The sequence below is a fragment of the Pollachius pollachius genome (assembly GCF_949987615.1).
Source record: "Pollachius pollachius genome assembly, chromosome: 3".
In the NCBI taxonomy this organism is placed as follows: Eukaryota; Metazoa; Chordata; class Actinopteri; order Gadiformes; family Gadidae; genus Pollachius; species Pollachius pollachius.
In genome coordinates this window covers 50,043,415-50,060,573 of record NC_136936.1, presented here as the reverse complement: position 1 = coordinate 50,060,573, position 17,159 = coordinate 50,043,415, and the positions used below count along the sequence as shown (strand labels likewise).

Here is a 17,159-nt window from a genome sequence, read left to right as displayed (position 1 = left end):
ACGCCCACGCACACACACAGACGCCCACGCACACATCAATCACAGCCATGTCGATTGTAAGCTAAATGCTGGCCTCTGTCGGAGGACGGTGGAATCAAACGAGTGATACATTCGAGGACCGTCGGTACAAGCTCTTTCCAATCGTATGCGTGTTTAATTGTAAATGCACACTACTACTAGCATACCAGGACACTGCAGTTTCCAGTCGTATTCTTGAGCAACGTTTGTATTTGCACACATGAGTCACACGGGCACACGCATTCCCGTGTGCCCGGATAACGCGTAGTGTCTGCGGTGTCCTGCGACATTGAACGTCGCCTGAATGCTGCAGGTTAGTGATCACATGATCCGGGTAACGCAGCTAGCCTTAGCCTGCTAGTCATCACCAATAGCTGACGTTAGCGCCGACTCATTGGAATCTGGTGTTATTACAGTCGTTTGTTACACAATTTCTGCTCACCACAACCAGAACGTCGCTGAAGGTAGATAAAATGATGCCGTTGATAGCGATGACATGGTTTTGATTGCAGGTTGTGGTGAGGCCGAGCCCAGGCAGACAGACGGCCGAGAACCGGTCGTGTTGCTTATGGGTTGAGTTGAGGCTTGACAGCTTTGTTGATCCGTGTGTCTTAACTAACGATCTTTAACGTGTGCGTGTGCGTGCGTGTGTGTGTGTGTGTGTGTGTGTATGTGTGTGTGTGTGTGTGTATACATTTGTGTGTGTGTATACATTTGTGTGTGGGTGGGTGTGTGGGTGTGTATATTTGAGTGTGTATGTGTGTATATTTGTTTGTGTGGGTATATTTATGTGTGTTGGTCTGTGTGGGTATATTTATCTATGTGTCTGTATGTGTGTGTATATTTATGTGTGTTGGTGTGTGTGTGTATATTTATGTGTGTGTGTGTGTGTGTGTGTGTGTGTGTGTGGTAATAAAGTGAGGCTGGACGGTTTTTATTGTACAATTGAGGCTTCGCCCCAGGACAGGGCCTCTGCTGTAACCGTGCCAACCGGCCAATTGTGTCATCGGCTCACTGCTGCTGTGGTTGTTGTTGTTGTTTTTGTTGAGTCGCTTCAGCAGGTAAGTGTCAGGTGTCCCACATCATGAAACAGATGAAACAGAGGCGCATGTGACTCAGGACGACGACCTACACTTCATGATCTGGACGGGGGTTCGGAGCACATCCCATCCAGTCTGCGTGAGTCAAACTGTATCTAAAGCATCGCGGTCACGCTGGTCCTGAGATAATCAAATGAGACATTTAAATAGGCCGTCAGTCGCAGCCAGTTTTATCCTGCTCTCGAGAACCGACCGGTTGGTTCTGTGCCTGACGTTGTGTAGTGATGACACCGTCTCTCCCCCCCTCCCCGCCCCCAGGTCACTCGGTCCAGCGGTCGGTCGCCACGCGGACGTGTACAGCCATGTCCGCCAAGACATCCCTCCTCAAAGTGATCCTCCTGGGCGACGGCGGCGTGGGGAAGAGCTCCCTCATGAACCGCTACGTCACCAACAAGTTCGACACGCACCTCTTCCACACCATCGGCGTGGAGTTCCTCAACAAGGACCTGGAGGTGGACGGCCACATGGTGACGCTGCAGATCTGGGACACGGCGGGCCAGGAGCGCTTCCGCAGCCTGCGGACGCCGTTCTACCGCGGCTCGGACTGCTGCCTGCTGACCTTCAGCGTGGACGACAGCCAGAGCTTCCTGAACATGGGCAACTGGAAGAAGGAGTTCGTCTACTACGCCGACGTCAAGGAGCCCGAGAAGTTCCCCTTCGTGGTTCTGGGGAACAAGGTGGACGTGGCGGAGAGGCAGGTGTCGGCCGAAGACGCGCGCCAGTGGTGCCTGGAGAACGGGAACTACCCGTACTACGAGACCAGCGCCAAGGACGCCACCAACGTGGCGAGAGCCTTCGAGGAGGCGGTGCGCCGCGTGTTGTCCACGGAGGAGAGGACTGATCATCTCATACCGACAGACACTGTGAGCCTGCACAGGAAGCCGCGCTCAGCCAGCTGCTGCTCATAACACCGTGGTTTAACTCATGGCGGTTTGCTGACTCTGGGGTAGCGGGGGGTTTTGGCTTGTTCCTGTCTCATTACAAGGAAACTTGAGGTAGATCTGTCTTACTCTGGTCAGAAAACATGGGATTTTCCGTCTGTGTGTCCCATGCGAACACATAGAAAAATACAAGTGTGTCCTATAGGTTTAGGGAACTATCGCTGGGTTTGAAAAGTGATTTATTTTCAATTCATAAATGTTTAACTTGATAGAAGATACATTATATGCCGTGTGAGATGTAATCACTTACATCCTCCCTCCAAATCCTCCATGTTGGTTTTAGATGGCCTTATAATATATTCATTTTTTTTTACTACAATCGTCTCTTCATTTACACAGGCCTTTTTCTTTTTACGTGTGTCTAAGTGGTAGAGTTACGTAACAGCTTGAGATGCGATTCTCAACTGCAGCACCTTTTGGCCTTGTCAGTGTATATTTTCACAATTCTGTGCCAGGAGCGCAAAGGGAGGAAACCTCCATGAAATTACAATTAGAGCAAGTTAACATGCATGGCATTATGTATTTATGCTCTCGAAATTCCTTTTTTATTTCTTTCTTCTGGTCAATTAATGACACCTATCATGTGTGCAATTCAAATTGTATTTGATCTATTGAATTGACATGAGCTAAACTATTTTACTAAAGTACTTGCTACGGTTCAACACCAATATTTACACATTGTCTACATATAAATTGTTTGTACTAATTTAAAATGCTCCCTTTGTTTAACCCTGTCTTACCCATTAATCATTTCGATCTGATATGGTAATAACGCTAAGTTAAGATTAATTAAAAACAAACAAAATCCTTGTGCACATGGCCTTGTCCATTCTTTCATAATTGATACCAGTACATTATTTCATATTATGTTAATGGATCCATGCAGCTTGGCTGTGACTCTCCAGACACTGATGCTGCCTGTTACGTTTGTTTGACTCGTTAGGCCAATCAACCAATAACAGCCACAAATGCACGTCTGCTGAATATGTATTGTTTTTACCCCCCTTTAGAAGGGTCTCCCTTAGTGTAAGGCCCTTAGAGATTAACATGATTAAGGACTATACAAACGACATTGACTTGTATTACTTTTTACTTACAGAATTTATACATTTATTCAAGAAAGAAATTGTCATAACTTACAAAGACATTGGTGTAGATTTTCTTGTATTCGTTACATATATTGACAGTTATTAGAAGAGTGGAAAAGCAGAATCATAGGGTTCCTCATGTTTCATGCCCGAGGCATTCCTCTCAAAAGCAGTATTTACAAAGGAGGTCTCATTCTGAAGGTTGGCTGATCAACTCATCAGGTGTTTCTTGCCTAGAAACTGGACTTTTCTTTCAAATGCTGTGGATCGTATCGGAGCGTTGACTTCATAAAAGGGATTCATTGCAAACTGGAATAAAGGGAAACCTTCATTAGATAACAAATCATCAAGTATGAGAATTGACTAATATACAAATGTAAAGCAGGTAACATACCTTTATGTATAAATCATAAACGTCATTGAAGAAGTTCTTTATTCCATCTTCTTGTCGCATGTCATGAAGCATGATGAGTCTCATATGTATGAAAAAGTTAGGGAAACATTGAACAGGATGTTTGGACACTTAAAACCATAACAACATTCTGAAAATACACTTGCTGCACAAAATATTAATTCAGAAAAAACATATTTAGATGTGACATCCAGATATAGACCTTGCATTCAATAGCCGATAACTATCATGATATATTAAACTACTTTTGATGTTTCAAGTGTATAATAAAGTATTCTTTTATGGTTGATTCATCTGTGGAATACTGATCAGATCCATAACAACATTATTGAACTAGATCTCTTTGTCTTTTAAAGGATATGTCCCGCCGTGACGAAGGCAGAGACGAACCACTCGTTGAACTTGTCCACGGTCTTCAGATACATGTTGTTGGACTGCCACATGTTCTCATCCACCAGGTCCAGAGCAGCGTGGGCGATGAACTGGTTCAGGTGGCGGTGGTCGTCCTGTCCCAGAGAAATGCAAAAGGTTAAAGCCACTGCTTACCATCTGGTCCAGTGGTTTGTCAGCAGAGTCACAACCAGACTCATACTGAGGGACATCCAAAGACTTTTATTACCTTGGACTCTGCTTTCCCAGGCGGCAGAAACTCCATCTCAAACACGGGGTTGTCGTGATGACCGACCATGACGAAGTAAAAGCTCCCAGACATCTTTGCAGCAGTAAAGAACAGATGTCCTACACACAAAAACAATACAATAGTTTAGACAAAATAATGAAGATGTGAACGCAAGCTCGTTGCTAACTGTAGCAGAGCAGCGCTAAGCCCGTTATCCCTGAATGAGACGCAATTCCCAACATATGACCCGGCACGTTACAGCAATAACCACACGACTAACAGATACTATTAATGAAACCTACAATAGCATTTAAATAATCGTCTCAAACGTCTGACATTTAGATAATAAAGATTTGTTTACCTGTCAGACTTTGGGGTGTTCCTGCCGTCGCACAGTGATGACGCAACACCCAACTGCGATGACGCGTTAAAATATTTATTATTGTCAACACTATGGCATCATTTGAAAACGAATAGGGACACTTTTATGAGTAGGTACATTTAAAAGTATTATTTAATTATTCTGTTTGTAAAATTTTAATGATGATTTTTATATTTTAGAGATACAATACGTCACTAATTCGCGACAGTGGTGAGCGGCGTCAATTGGTTGGTTTTAAATCCCTGATCACTTGAGTTGATGAGACGCCACTCGGCTGCTATGTCGGTTGCTAGGATAAAGTTCTGATGAAATAATCCTATTCGGATGTCATTTTATGTTAAAAGCTAATGCTTTGAGAACATTTCGACCACTGTCCACCTTGTGATCGCTGGCTCCCTCACTTTGTGGTTTCGGTTCTCCAGTCATGTCTGCCGCCCGTGAGGACCTCCTATCTCCAGACGAGCTGAGGAAGAGACTCTACCAGACCTTTAAGAGTAAAGGGGTGCTCGACACGCTCAAAGTAAGCAGATGTCCTCGTACATCACCTTGTTTCTCTTCGCAGTTGTGAGGAGGATGATCGTCAGTCCTATTTTCTCTGCAGACTCAGCTGCGGAATCAGCTGATCCAGGAGCTGAAGCATCCTCTGCTGGGTGGAGGAGACTCCGTCCCTGGATCGGTGTCTCCCAGACCCGACTCTCTCCTGCTCTCAGCGTCCAACACCATAGTGGCTGACTACCTCAAGACCTCTGGCCATGAATACACCCTGTCTGTGTTTTACCCTGAGAGCGGCTTGCGTAAAGACAAGGTAATAACACGTATGTGGTTGCATCTTCCCCTTTTTGTCCGGTTTGTGTTCAGCACATATTTAATGATGTTATTTCCTCTGCCACTTTGTACTGTAGATCCTGAGTACAAAGGACCTTCTCCAGTTTATGAAGATCAGTCATCATTCTCCACTTTACAAATCATTGGTAGGAAGTGTTCTTGGAAAGTATCAAGGCCAGGGTCATTAATATTCAAGTCTTGTTTAAGTGACTTCTCTCTCAATGTCTGCATGATTCCTCTCTCCACAGACGTCCAATGAGGCTGAGGCTGGAACGGGTATGCAGAGTCATCTTTTTGACTGGACACCTGCTGTTTAAATACATTCATAATGTGCTGATACACAGAGCGCTGTTTATTTCCTCCAGGTTTCCTGACGAGTCTGCTGACCCATCTAGCAGATCCCCGTGGCGACAGGTCCTGCTCCGACGCCGACACACAGACCACCTCCACAGGGGGTCACAGAGAATCTCTTGGTACGATCGCAACATTCTGGACCTTGCTTGTATAGCATGACACACTGCACTGTAGCTAATGGGATTTGTGTCACACTCACTCACTCACTCACTCACTCACTCACTCTTTCTAACACACACAGACACACACACGCATGTTGTCCCTGACGGTGTGACTCTTTACAGTCGACAAGATGAAGATGATTGACCAGGAGTACGAGGGTCTGCATCACCGGGGAGACCAGGGGACGTCCTATGAATCTAAACTGGCTGCGTATAAAAGGGAGCTGGATTCACAGATGCATGCCGAAATGAACCTAAAGGTAGGCTGTTTTATATATAATTGTGGTATAAGCTAATAACATATGTGTCTTTGTTTGTGTGTATATTTATATATATGTGTGTGTGTGTGTGTGTGTGTGTGTGTGTCTGAGCAGAGTATACAATGAGTTTCCTCCTACATATTTAAAAATAATATATAAGCTATAATATAATAGCTTAGTAATAAGCTTAATAGAAAAGGGTGTACGTAACAATAATTTCCCGCCAAATTATGATAACGTACTGTGAACACACTGGCTGTTTAAAACGTTTCTTCCTTTGTGTGATTCTCTAGATGCAACATTTTAAAGAAGTGGAACTGGCCAGGGTGAAGATGGACGAACAAACCAGATCCCAGAAGGAGTTTGCCAAGTTCAGACAAGATGTGGAGAGGACGTACGAGATGAAGGCCAACGCTCTGATGAACCGGGAGAAGAACGCGATCGACCGCTTACAGAAGCAGCAAGAGGTACGCCAGGGTAGAGACGAATGTAAAGGAAAAAACTGCGGCCCTGACCACAGCCAGGCCCTCATCACCATTACTATTTGGACCTTTCTAGCTCTTTGTCCAGGCCTGAAACTCTTTTTGTGAGTCATCATTGATTCCTCAACCCATCGTAATGCTAAATGTATTTTGCTTGTTTCTCAGATGGATGAAAATAACGTGTATATGCAGAGGCAAACGCTTCTAAAAGAAATCGAAAAGGTGCGGAACAGAGAAAACGACCTGAAACTAAGGATGGAGGGGTTTGAAAAGTAAGGCAATTTTTTTTACAAGAATAATATAGTATATTATAATGATAAAACGCAATAACTGTCAGAGCGCACGCGATGTAACGTGATGTTGCCGGCAGGACGTGTGAAATGCACGCGGACAAGGTGAAGGCCCTGGAAGATCTCCTGAGGAGGAGAGAGCTGGCGGTGAGAACCAGCGAAGAAACTTATGAACAGAAGCTCCAGAACGAAGTCTCCAGGTACAACTCTTCTGCACGTCCCTCTAGGTTCCACCCCCTCTGTCCTCAGTCTTCTTTTAGGTGTTGTAGAGCAACATGTCTCACCCCTACCTTCAGGGATCCCTTATTGTATAGTACGTAAAGATTAATAATGCTCTAATGAAACACAATTAGGAAACCCAAATATGTCACAGTTATCATTACAAACCTTTCAGAGTCATCGCACAGAATTGATCGTTTGGTTTTTCCAATTGCATTTCTTCAAAATGAAAGCCCTGCACACATTTGACTCTTGTCTGGTTTTAGTCTTACATCTGATGGATAAATCACAAGTATATATTTATGATTGGTGTTCTTTACTTAAGTGTAAGTGTTCTATATAACATGCACACCTCGGTAAGAGGCTGAACCACGCCTTAACCCCAGGATGTGGTCAGTGATCGTACCGTACAGCATATCACAGAGCTCTCATCCTCCTCATCCTCAGATATAAGAGTGAGCTGAAGGAGGAGTTCACCCAGAGGACCGAACAGCTCACAGAGAACGAGAACAGGAACAAAGGCACGCGTCTTTAATCTCTCTAAAACAAGTACCGAACGAATGCAAGAAAATGACTGCAGTGTGTGTGTGTGTGTGACACTCATTCTCCGCTTTTGCCCTCGCAGTGGAAACGGCGCGCATACAGAAGGAGACCGCCGCCCTGGGCGCCAAAACAGACGAGCACCTGGAGGCCTGCGCGGAGCTGCGCCGCGTGCAGGTAAGCTCGGCGGGAGGTGTGGACTCAGCAGGGGGTTTCTACTCACTCACAGACATGCAAACGGCGCGCTTTTCAATCATAGATTTTGGGGACCTGTGTGGTTCGTGCAGATCCGAAGAGGTTTTTTTTTGGGGGGGGGGGGGGGGGGGGGGGAAAGTGATTCCAGAAATGATTTTGTTAGGGGACCAATCACAGCCCTAGTTAAATATTGGATGCGCATGCGCACGTAGAGCTACGGAGAGGGTCTCCGACAGGGTCTCCCGTAAGAGTCGATTCACTGGGGACGCTGTGGACAAGTACCTACTAGTTTTCAGATAACTTCGATAACTTCGTTTAACTAAGTGGATGTGGTAGGCTACACCACGGGATGAGATCACTGCCACATAAATAAAGGTAAGACACAATCTTTTTGCTTAAGATGAGCTGGTGCTGTCTGTCCGTCTGTCTCTTATGAAGCAGTGTATACTAAATTGAATTTCCTATTTATTAAAGCATATAGCATAGGCCTTCTCATGTTAATAGGATATTACGCCGTCATATTTTTTCAGACTTTGGGTAGCGCTCTCTTTTTCTGTCATACATGTGTTTGCATCCCTGCACTCAGCACTGCACCCTGCAGACGCTAACTCGGACCCCCGCTCTGTAAGTAGTCGACTCCGTGCCGGTGCCTTCCACCTCAGGACGCACCGTTTGAAGGGCCTGTTCCCTCCGGTGTCTGCAGGGGGCGCTGGAGGCGTCGCAGCAGCAGGCCTCTCTGCTCGGCCAGCAGGGGGAGCAGCTGAGGGAGCGGCTGGAGGCGGTGGGCGACTACCCGGGTCTGAAGAGGGAGAAGGCGGAGCTACAGGAGGAGCTGCGGCTCCTGAGGAGGCAGCTGGAGGAGGCGCAGGAGGAGAGCAGGCTGCTCCGCTCAGGTAGGGAGCCAGAGCCCTCAAACAGACTCTAGACTCTTTCTTTGTTGAGGGTGTGTTTATTCAAGATTCCCTCAAGACGCTTCCTAGAAGTTGGTAACCCATCAGGGCCAATAAAAAGGTGTTTTAACTCTGACTTGGTCTTCTAAAGATTAGTTTATTGGTTCAGGGACCTGAACAGCACAGGTTCTATACCAGAGTTTGCAAGTAATCATATCCTTCTAAAGGTGGTGTCTGACATCATTGCGTACTTCTAAAGATGTGTTTCCCTGTCCTGTCCTCTAAAGATGTGTTTCTCTGTCCCGTCCTCTAAAGATGTGTTTCTCTGTGCTGTCCTCTAAAGATGTGATTCTCTGTCCCGTCCTCTAAAGAAGTGTTTCTCTGTCCTGTCCTGTCCTCTAAAGATGTGTTTCTCTGTCCCCTCCTCTAAAGATGTGTTTCTCTGTCCCGTCCTCTAAAGACGTGCTTCTCTGTCCTGTCCTGTCCTCTAAAGATGTGTTTCTCTGTCCCGTCCTCTAAAGATGTGTTTCTCTGTGCTGTCCTCTAAAGATGTGTTTCCCTGTCCTGTCCTCTAAAGATGTGTTTCTCTGTCCCGTCCTCTAAAGATGTGTTTCTCTGTGCTGTCCTCTAAAGATGTGTTTCCCTGTCCTGTCCTCTAAAGATGTGTTTCTCTGTCCCGTCCTCTAAAGATGTGTTTCTCTGTGCTGTCCTCTAAAGATGTGATTCTCTGTCCCGTCCTCTAAAGATGTGTTTCTCTGTCCCGTCCTCTAAAGATGTGTTTCTCTGTCCCGTCCTCTAACGATTAGTTTCTCTGTCCCGTCCTCTAAAGATGTGTTTCTCTGTGCTGTCCTGTCCTCTAAAGATGTGTTTCTCTGTCCCGTCCTCTAAAGATGTGTTTCTCTGTCTCTCTGTCCTGCCAGCGGCGGCCAGGCCCTCGGAGGAGCAGTTGACTCTCCAGAAGGAGGTGCAGCGGCTGCAGGCGGCTCGCGGTCAGGAGCAGGAGGAGTCTGACAGGCAGAGGCAGGTGCTGCAGACCCAGCTCCAGGGAGAGGTCCGTCCCTCCGCCTCCTTCTCTGCTCTCCTCCTTCCTCACTCACTTCTCACAGAGTGTGGGAAACAATGCAGTCGGCTCTGTCTTTTTTCGCTCTCTGGTAGAAATGTGCCACCAGGGAGAGGCTTGACCACTTCAAGCTGCTGCGATCAAGTCCCTCTGTCTCCTCCTTTCTTCCTTTCATATCATACATTTCTCAATCTTTCTTACTTTCTTCTTTACAATATATTTCTTTATTATTATTCCTTATATTTCCTATTATTCTTTTTCTCTCTTTCTATCCTACTTCCCATCTTCCTCCTGATCCACTCAACGTGCCGGTAACCCTCCTGCCCACCATCCCCCCCCCCTCCCCCTCCTCCCCCTCTCCCCCCCTCTCCTCCCCCTCCCCCTCTCCCTCCTCCCCCTCTCCCTCCCCCTCCCCCTCTCCCTCCTCCCCCCTCTCCCTCCCTCTCCCTCCCCCTCCCCTCTCCCTCCCCCTCCGCCCCCTCCCCCTCTGCCCATCCTCCCCCTACCCCTCCCCCTCTCCCTCTCCGTCCCCCTCTCCCTCCGCCCACGTCCTCTCCCTCCCCCTCTCCCTCCACCCACCGTCCTCCCCCTCTGCCCATCCTACCCCTCCGTCCTCCTCTCTCTCTCCCTCTCCCTCCCCCTCTCCCCCTCCCCCTCCGCCCACCGTCCTCCCCCTTGCCCTCCCCAGGCGGAGCGCTGCGCCCTCCTCACAGCCCAGCTGATGGAGAGCGAGGAGAAGAGCCACTGGCTCCACACCCACGCTGAGGAGGTGAAGCTGCGGCTGCGGCAGACGCATCAAGGTACGGCACGCTCCGCTCTGCATGGCGATCCCTCCCCTTGGACCTCCTTTCCTTTCATAGTTTCCCAGTTTTTCCACGGCTGTCGTACTCGAGGTTTAAAGCGTGAACACCTTAAGGTTCACCTTTGAGGTCCGCATGTGCTCATCTAGTGTGGCTCCTCCGTCTAAAACCCCTCCTGTAGATGATAGTTACTCCCTCTGGCGCTCTCCTTACTGGTGGTTGGTCTCTTCACTCCCCTCCGTCCTCTCCCTCTGACCCGGGCTGTGGGGGGGGTCAGCCCTGGAGAACGAGGTCCTCCGTAACCCCAAACCCTCACTGGTGGACCGCTCGGTCCTGGAGCTCAGCGGCGACGTCTACGCCCGGCGGCCCTCCCTCCTCCTGGGTCACTATGACGACGCTGCTGCTCCCGGTGGTGGTGGTGGTGGTGGTGCTGGTGGTGTAGGTGAAGCAGCTGGAGCCCTGAGAGGACGGGCCCCCCCGCGCTGGGCCCCCGGGGTCTCCCCGGAGCCCGAGGAGACGGAGCTGCTGGCCGGAGCCAAGGCCCGGTTCCGGGAGTTGGAGCGGGAGGCGGAGGCCCTGGAGGAGGCGTACCGGAGCTACCAGCAGAGGGCGCCGCGGCCCTGGTCGCCCCCGCCGAGGCACTACTCCCCCCCGCCACCGCCCGCAGGCCACGCCCACAGCCGCGGCCATAGCCACGCCCACAGCCGCGCCCATAGCCACGCCCACAGCCGCGCCCCGCCCCCAGCGCATCGCTCCCGACCTCCGTCCCCCCGGAGGTCTCGGGTCTCTGGGGCGCCGGCGTTCTCCCCTCCCCCAACGCAACGCCACGTCAGCCGCACCCCCGACGCAACGCCCCCCCCCCGGTCCAGGGCGGCGTCCACGGACCTGACCCAACGCCGGCCCTCGGGCCCCGGCGGAGACCCGGGCCTCGGGTCGTCCGCCGAGCCGTCCTCCGTCACGCCGTCCCCACCCGGCTCCGCCTCCAGACGCCTCTCCTCCGCCCCCAGACAGAGGCCTCGCCCGAGGAGCACTGAAGGTATACATTAGGGCCGCTCGGTTCTGGAAGAAATCATCATCACGATCATTTCGGTCAATGTTGAAATCACGATTGTCCAAACGATTCTTTTTTTGAGTTTGGAAACACGATGTATTTGTTCAGCGTGCCTCTCTCAAGAAACACTTTGGAACTGAGAAAAATACAGAAAATGGTCCAAAAGAAAATGTTCAAAACTAAAATAATGTACGGATATGTATCCAGCTGTTGTGCACTTTCTATAAAACATTAAAAAAATAGAAGATTTTTTTTTTATCGAAAACTCCGATTATGTTAATTTTGCGATTGTTAAGACGCTAATATCAAGATCGAAATGCGATTAATCGCCGATTATTCGAATTCAATTCTTAAGATCATTCATAAGTCGCTGGACGTGAGAACCTGCCCTCGCCTTCTCCCCCCGCTCCGCTAACAACGTGTTCTCCACCCTCTGCTCCGTCCCCTCCAGGGGTCACGGCCTTCCCCGAGCTCTCCCCCCGGGGGGGGCTCTCCCCCCGCGGAGGGCTCTCCCCGGCCCCCCCCGGAGACCGGACCCCGCCGTCCGAGGGGGGCTTCTCCCCGGACCTCAGCCCCCCTCACGCCCCCCAGCTCCAGAGCACGGCGCGCGACCACACCAGGTACCCTCTCCCCGAGGGTGGGGTTCAGCCCGGGGGGTCCCCTGGAGGGTAGGGTTCAGACCAGGTACCCTCTCCCCGAGGTTGGGGTTCTGACCATGTACCCTCTCCCCGAGGGTGGGGTTCAGACCAGGTACCCTCTCCCCGGGGGTGGGGTTCAGCCCGGGGGGTCCCCTGGAGGGTGGGGTTCAGCCCGGGGGGTTCCCTGGAGGGTGGGGTTCAGCCCGGGGGGTCCCCTGGAGGGTGGTGCCCCTCCCGGTGGTTCTCCTGGTGCTGTTCAGACCTAGCCTGGCTATCTCCAGACGAAGCTCAATCCCAGATTGCACCTTGGTCCGCGGAGGCTGCTGTCATTTTCTTCAGCACAAGAGGTGTGATCAACGGGCATCAAATGACTCTGTACGCAATCGGCTGCTTCCCCGTCTCATTGTGTTAAACCAGCCAATAGCGTGCCAGGGGGAAAAGCCAGCTTGGTGATTGGCTCCCGCAAAAACGTATCGGAAGCAGAACTAAATGCATTGCTCTTCTCCAGACCCTGCAGCAGGGCGGATTCAAAATCGCCGGCAAAATGGGCGGGGGGTACCCAGCCTAGTTCAGACCCTCACCGTTTCTCTGTTGTGGCTCCTCCCCCTCCAGCCCGCCGCGCCCCCCCCAGCCGTTCTCCAGCTCAGAGTCGTCCCCCCGGCCCGAGGAGATCCACCTGGAGGACCTCTCCACCACCCAGCCAGGTACTCTCAGCCCGCTGTGTGAGTTCCTTTCCCGCGGTGTAAACAGTTCCGAAGGGAATGTGCCGGAGTGTCGGGCGACGCCGTTTGACTCCCGGCCGAAGGGGACGGGGTCCGCAGCCTGAACGGAGTCATCTGCCCCTCTGGAGACCTTTGCTGGATTCACCGTCGCTTTGGATGAGAGCATCTGCCAGCGGTTAATAAAACATCATGGATAGCTTCACACGAGGGGCTAGCTCTGTTTTATATCCAACCGTACCGTTGGTTCCCTTATTATATATGTAGGAGCCAATTCCTTTGTTGTACTTTAGTTGTTGTTTTCAGTATTGTGTTTGTGTGTGTGTGTGTTGGTTTAGTTAATGATGTGTATGCTGTGTGTGCTGCCCCAACAGGGAAAGTTGTGCCTAAAAGCAAAGGACCTGAGGCCTTGGGAGTGGGTTTTGGCTGGAAAAGCACAATGTTTTTAGACCTTATATATATACTTATACTGTAGGTTGTATAAGTGTACATAAGTGCGTTGAGCGCGTCCTCTCCTGAGGACTCGGGTTGTGAGGGACCGGATGGACGGGGTTTGGAACTCGTGTGTTCCTGGTGTGGTTTGAGTCCTGGGGTTCAGCCTAGTCCCTGTTTATGTGTCTGTGTGAGATGAGGGACTGCTGCATTGCACTGGTTCAGAAAGAGGGCGCTGCCTGGCCCGGTAGATATCTATTGTCATAGTTCATGTTGCTAGATGACGGCAGGTGTGTCTGAAGATCGACCTCCACTGCAGGATGTGAATCAGGGTAGACGAGGCCTCAGGGCAGATCTGCCTGCCCTCACAGCACTGGTCCTCTGGTCAGGAGCGTCTCCAGGGATGGACCCACCCTGACGTCGATCAGATCCCTCAGACGATAGCCGCGTTTAACCGGGGTTCCTACCACTAAAATCCCAACACGTGTCACACATCCATGCCCGGTCAGATCCATGCACGTCCAGCACATGCTGTGCTATTCTGGAGTGAGAGTTATTAATAAAACCCATCGTAGATGGAGAGATTAATCCATAAAAATCCCTGCCTCACATTGGCTGCTTTGTCCGACACAGACGTGTTGTCCATCTCAAGACACGCCGGGGATTCCTTTAGACCACACTCCCGAGATTAGCATCCATTCACTTGTGTACCGAACAGAAGTGTTACTATGCGGCCCGGAATACGAGCCACAGCGCATCAGAGTGGTTCACCGGGGTCTGGAGAAGAGGCTTTTTTTAGGTGCGAGCATTTTCATGAATTCATGAATTTGCAAGCAGCCCTTACAGTGGCGGCATAAAGGAGTGCTCTAAGTGGCTCTGGGATTATCCGCTGGCTGTGTTTTAATGAATGTGTGACTGGCCCGCGACGTGTCCCTTCAGCGCGCCGCACAAAGGGCCCCGATGAAGGGCCCGTGATTATGTATTCCGGGCGGCCCTCGGCCCGCTGCACTGTGGCCCCCTCTGACAGGCCCTCTTTGTCCGCCTCCCTTCCAGAGCCCGGCAGCATTCCAGAGCTGCTCCTGGACACGGCGGCCCCTCGCTCCCCTCGGGAGGGCCCCGGCGAAGCGGTCCCCCCCCCAGAGTCCCCGGTACCCCAGAGAGGACAAGGGGGTGAGTCGCTGCCGGCTGCTGCGCTTCTGTCCGAGCGTTTGACAGAAGTTCCCTTCGAGTGTCCGAACCGCCCACACCCCTGATGTATCTATCCCCACCACCACCCTGATATATCTATCTCCTCTTACACCCCTGATGTATCTATCCCCACCACCACCCCTGATGTATCTATCACCTCCACCCCTGATATATCTATCTCCTCTTACACCCCTGATGTATCTATCCCCACCACCACCCCTGATGTATCTATCCCCTCCACCACCCCTGATGTATCTATCCCCTCCACCACCCTGATGTATCTATCCCCTCCACCCTGATGTATCTATCCCCTCCACCCTGATGTATCTATCCCCTCCACCACCCCCCATGTATCTATCCCCTCAGCCACTCCTGATGTATCTATCCCCTCAACCACCCCTGATGTATCTATCCCCTCCACCACCCCTGATGTATATATCCCCTCCACCACCCTGATGTATCTATCTCCTCCACCCTGATGTATCTATCCCCTCCACCCCCCTGATGTATCTATCCTCTCCACCCTGATGTATCTATCCCCTCCACCACCCCTGATGTATCTATCCCCTCCACCACCCTGATGTATCTATCTCCTCCACCCTGATGTATCTATCCCCTCCACCCCTGATGTATCTATCCCCTCCACCACCCCTGATGTATTTATCCCCTCCACCACCCCTGATGTATCTATCCCCTCCACCCTGATGTATCTATCCCCTCCACCACCCCTGATGTATTTATCCCCTCCACCACCCCTGATGTATCTATCCCCTCCACCACCCCGATGTATCTATCCCCTCCATCCTGATGTATCTATCCCCTCCATCATGATGTATCTATCACCTCCACCACCCCTGATGTATCTATCCCCTCCGCCACGTCAGGGTACGGGGCGTCGGGGTACGGGGCGTCGGGGTACGGGGCGTCGGGGTACGGGGCGTCGGGGTACGAGGGGTCTGACCGAGTCTTGGGTCCCCAGACGCGGCCCCTGGGGAGTCCGCCGCCGAGGAGCATGAGGAGGAGAGGGAGGAGGAGCGCAGCCGGGACAGGGAGGAGAGACGGGAGCGACGGCAGCGGGAGCAGGAGGAGCTGAGCCGTCTGGAGAGGGAGACGGTAAACAACGTCCAGTCCTGTCTGGGAGGCCAGGCGGGGGGGGGGGGGGGGGGGGGGTCGCTATAGCAACATACCACCTGGACTGTAGCTTTATAAGATGGGTTTCCCCCTGTGTGTGTGTGTGTGTGTGTGATCAGACTCCGCTGGAAGTGAAGAACGCTGAAAGGAGTGATGGCGAGGATGAGAGGGAGGAGAAGGAGGAGGCAGTGGGGGGGCAGAGAAGCGAAGAGGAGCAGCAGCAGGAGGAGGAAGAGGGCGCCAGCGGCGTCACGAGGAGCCCGGCAGAAGACCATCTGCAGAAGTACATGAAGATGGTCCTGGAGGCAAGGGGAGCCAAGCGGGCGCAGGTGAAGAGTCTGCTTCACGCTCAGCACCTCCCTGTGATGAAGGCTCGTGGCGACACCAGGTCATCTCTCTCTTCTGTGTTGTCTCTGCAGAGCCCGGCCGGGGCCGGCAGCCCGGACGCTAGGAGTTTGTCCGAGGAGAGAGACGACAGGTACGGGTAAACACACGACGAGCGACGAGGGAAAGCAGATGTACGGTTTACATAGCGAGCTTCATAAAAGCAGGCGTACAGTTTACATAGGGAGCTCCATTAAAAGCAGATGTACAGTTTACATACTGAGCTTCATAAAAGCAGACGTACAGTTTACATAGGGAGCTCCATTAAAAGCAGATGTACAGTTTACATACTGAGCTTCAATAAAAGCAGATGTACAGTTTACATACTGAGCTTTAATAAAAGCAGATGTACAGTTTACATACTGAGCTTCAATAAAAGCAGATGTACAGTTTACATAGGGAGCGTAAATGAAAGCAGTCTTACAGTTAACATGCAGAGCTTCAATAAAAGCAGATGCTGTTTTGGGGCTGTGTGGGATCGTTTATTTAAGATTTGTATGCATGGGAATTCCCGAAGGCAGCTGCAAGACCTCCCACCGCTCCCAAACAGCTGTTTTATTGATTCCCCTTATCGATTTACTGCTTTGGGAAGCAGAGTTTATACAAGCTCTTTAGAGCTTCCTGGTCAAGTGGCCGGAGAACACGTTAGGCCTTTGTGAGTTTCCGTTTGTTTAGTGTCATACTGAATGTGCTGTGTTGTGTTCCCAGCATCGCAGCGTTCTCATACGAGGCCGTGGACGATGACTTTTGGTGACCCGACTTGAACCAAACTCTACTGTCTCATCTACTTTGTATTGTACAGTCGACACACACACACACTAGCGCCCTATTCACTGTATGAGTATCAATAAACACTTTTATTTCAATGAAGTACTTTTTTATTTAACATGCCACTAATTTGTTTGTGTGAATGAAAAATAAAAACACAACATTTTGAATACATTTTTTTATTTGTAGTTTTTTTTGTAAAAACATTCAAC

At 50.7% G+C, this 17,159-nt stretch overlaps 3 protein-coding genes across 6 annotated transcripts; 2 read left to right on the top strand and 1 right to left on the bottom strand.

Moving 5' to 3' along the window:
• The first annotated feature begins 346 nt into the window (after nt 1-346).
• On the top strand, nt 347-2,874 carry rab9a (RAB9A, member RAS oncogene family). 3 transcript variants are annotated; one of them, XM_079733463.1, is made up of 3 exons: nt 347-482; nt 1,080-1,197; nt 1,377-2,874. In XM_079733463.1, exon 3 carries the CDS (start codon nt 1,421-1,423, stop codon nt 2,024-2,026), a length of 606 nt encoding a protein of 201 aa, XP_079589589.1. In that variant the 5' UTR covers nt 347-482; nt 1,080-1,197; nt 1,377-1,420; the 3' UTR covers nt 2,027-2,874. The 3 variants fall into 3 exon arrangements, with proteins under 3 accessions (XP_079589589.1, XP_079589587.1, XP_079589588.1); XM_079733461.1 differs by having other exon boundaries at nt 1,077-1,197; XM_079733462.1 differs by having other exon boundaries at nt 348-482; nt 1,068-1,197.
• Nucleotides 2,875-3,136: 262 nt separating this feature from the next.
• Nucleotides 3,137-4,579, bottom strand: trappc2 (trafficking protein particle complex subunit 2). Its single transcript, XM_079732404.1, has 5 exons — nt 4,540-4,579; nt 4,179-4,297; nt 3,923-4,065; nt 3,542-3,629; nt 3,137-3,456 (listed from the first exon to the last, which is right to left on the bottom strand). The coding sequence occupies exons 2-5, from the start codon at nt 4,269-4,271 to the stop codon at nt 3,358-3,360; spliced, it is 423 nt and encodes a 140-aa protein (XP_079588530.1). The 5' UTR covers nt 4,272-4,297; nt 4,540-4,579; the 3' UTR covers nt 3,137-3,357.
• Nucleotides 4,580-4,815: 236 nt separating this feature from the next.
• ofd1 (OFD1 centriole and centriolar satellite protein) lies at nt 4,816-17,121 on the top strand. Of its 2 annotated transcripts, none has more exons than XM_079731180.1 (22): nt 4,816-5,080; nt 5,162-5,365; nt 5,463-5,531; nt 5,634-5,661; nt 5,751-5,858; nt 6,024-6,160; nt 6,454-6,627; nt 6,808-6,914; nt 7,013-7,132; nt 7,599-7,672; nt 7,777-7,868; nt 8,590-8,779; nt 9,697-9,827; nt 10,525-10,636; nt 11,079-11,672; nt 12,139-12,307; nt 12,938-13,029; nt 14,530-14,646; nt 15,644-15,777; nt 15,915-16,124; nt 16,215-16,273; nt 16,888-17,121. In XM_079731180.1, the coding sequence occupies exons 1-22, from the start codon at nt 4,985-4,987 to the stop codon at nt 16,931-16,933; spliced, it is 3,063 nt and encodes a 1,020-aa protein (XP_079587306.1). In that variant the 5' UTR covers nt 4,816-4,984; the 3' UTR covers nt 16,934-17,121. The 2 variants fall into 2 exon arrangements, with proteins under 2 accessions (XP_079587306.1, XP_079587305.1); XM_079731179.1 differs by having other exon boundaries at nt 10,914-11,672.
• The last annotated feature ends 38 nt before the right edge of the window (nt 17,122-17,159 follow it).

Bases quoted from the DNA above. Each gene is read 5' to 3' on its own strand.
- trappc2 (XM_079732404.1), bottom strand. From the start codon at position 4,271: ATGTCTGGGAGCTTTTACTTCGTCATGGTCGGTCATCACGACAACCCC. The intron at 4,066-4,178 runs GTAATAAAAGTC...TCTCTGGGACAG, and splicing joins CTGGGAAAGCAGAGTCCAAG to GACGACCACCGCCACCTGAA. The intron at 3,630-3,922 runs ACATATCCTTTA...TAACTTTTTCAT, and splicing joins TCTGCCTTCGTCACGGCGGG to ACATATGAGACTCATCATGC.
- rab9a (XM_079733463.1), top strand. From the start codon at position 1,421: ATGTCCGCCAAGACATCCCTCCTCAAAGTGATCCTCCTGGGCGACGGC.
- ofd1 (XM_079731179.1), top strand. From the start codon at position 4,985: ATGTCTGCCGCCCGTGAGGACCTCCTATCTCCAGACGAGCTGAGGAAG. The intron at 10,637-10,913 runs GTACGGCACGCT...GGGGGGGGTCAG, and splicing joins GCTGCGGCAGACGCATCAAG to CCCTGGAGAACGAGGTCCTC. The intron at 12,308-12,937 runs GTACCCTCTCCC...CTCCCCCTCCAG, and splicing joins ACGGCGCGCGACCACACCAG to CCCGCCGCGCCCCCCCCAGC.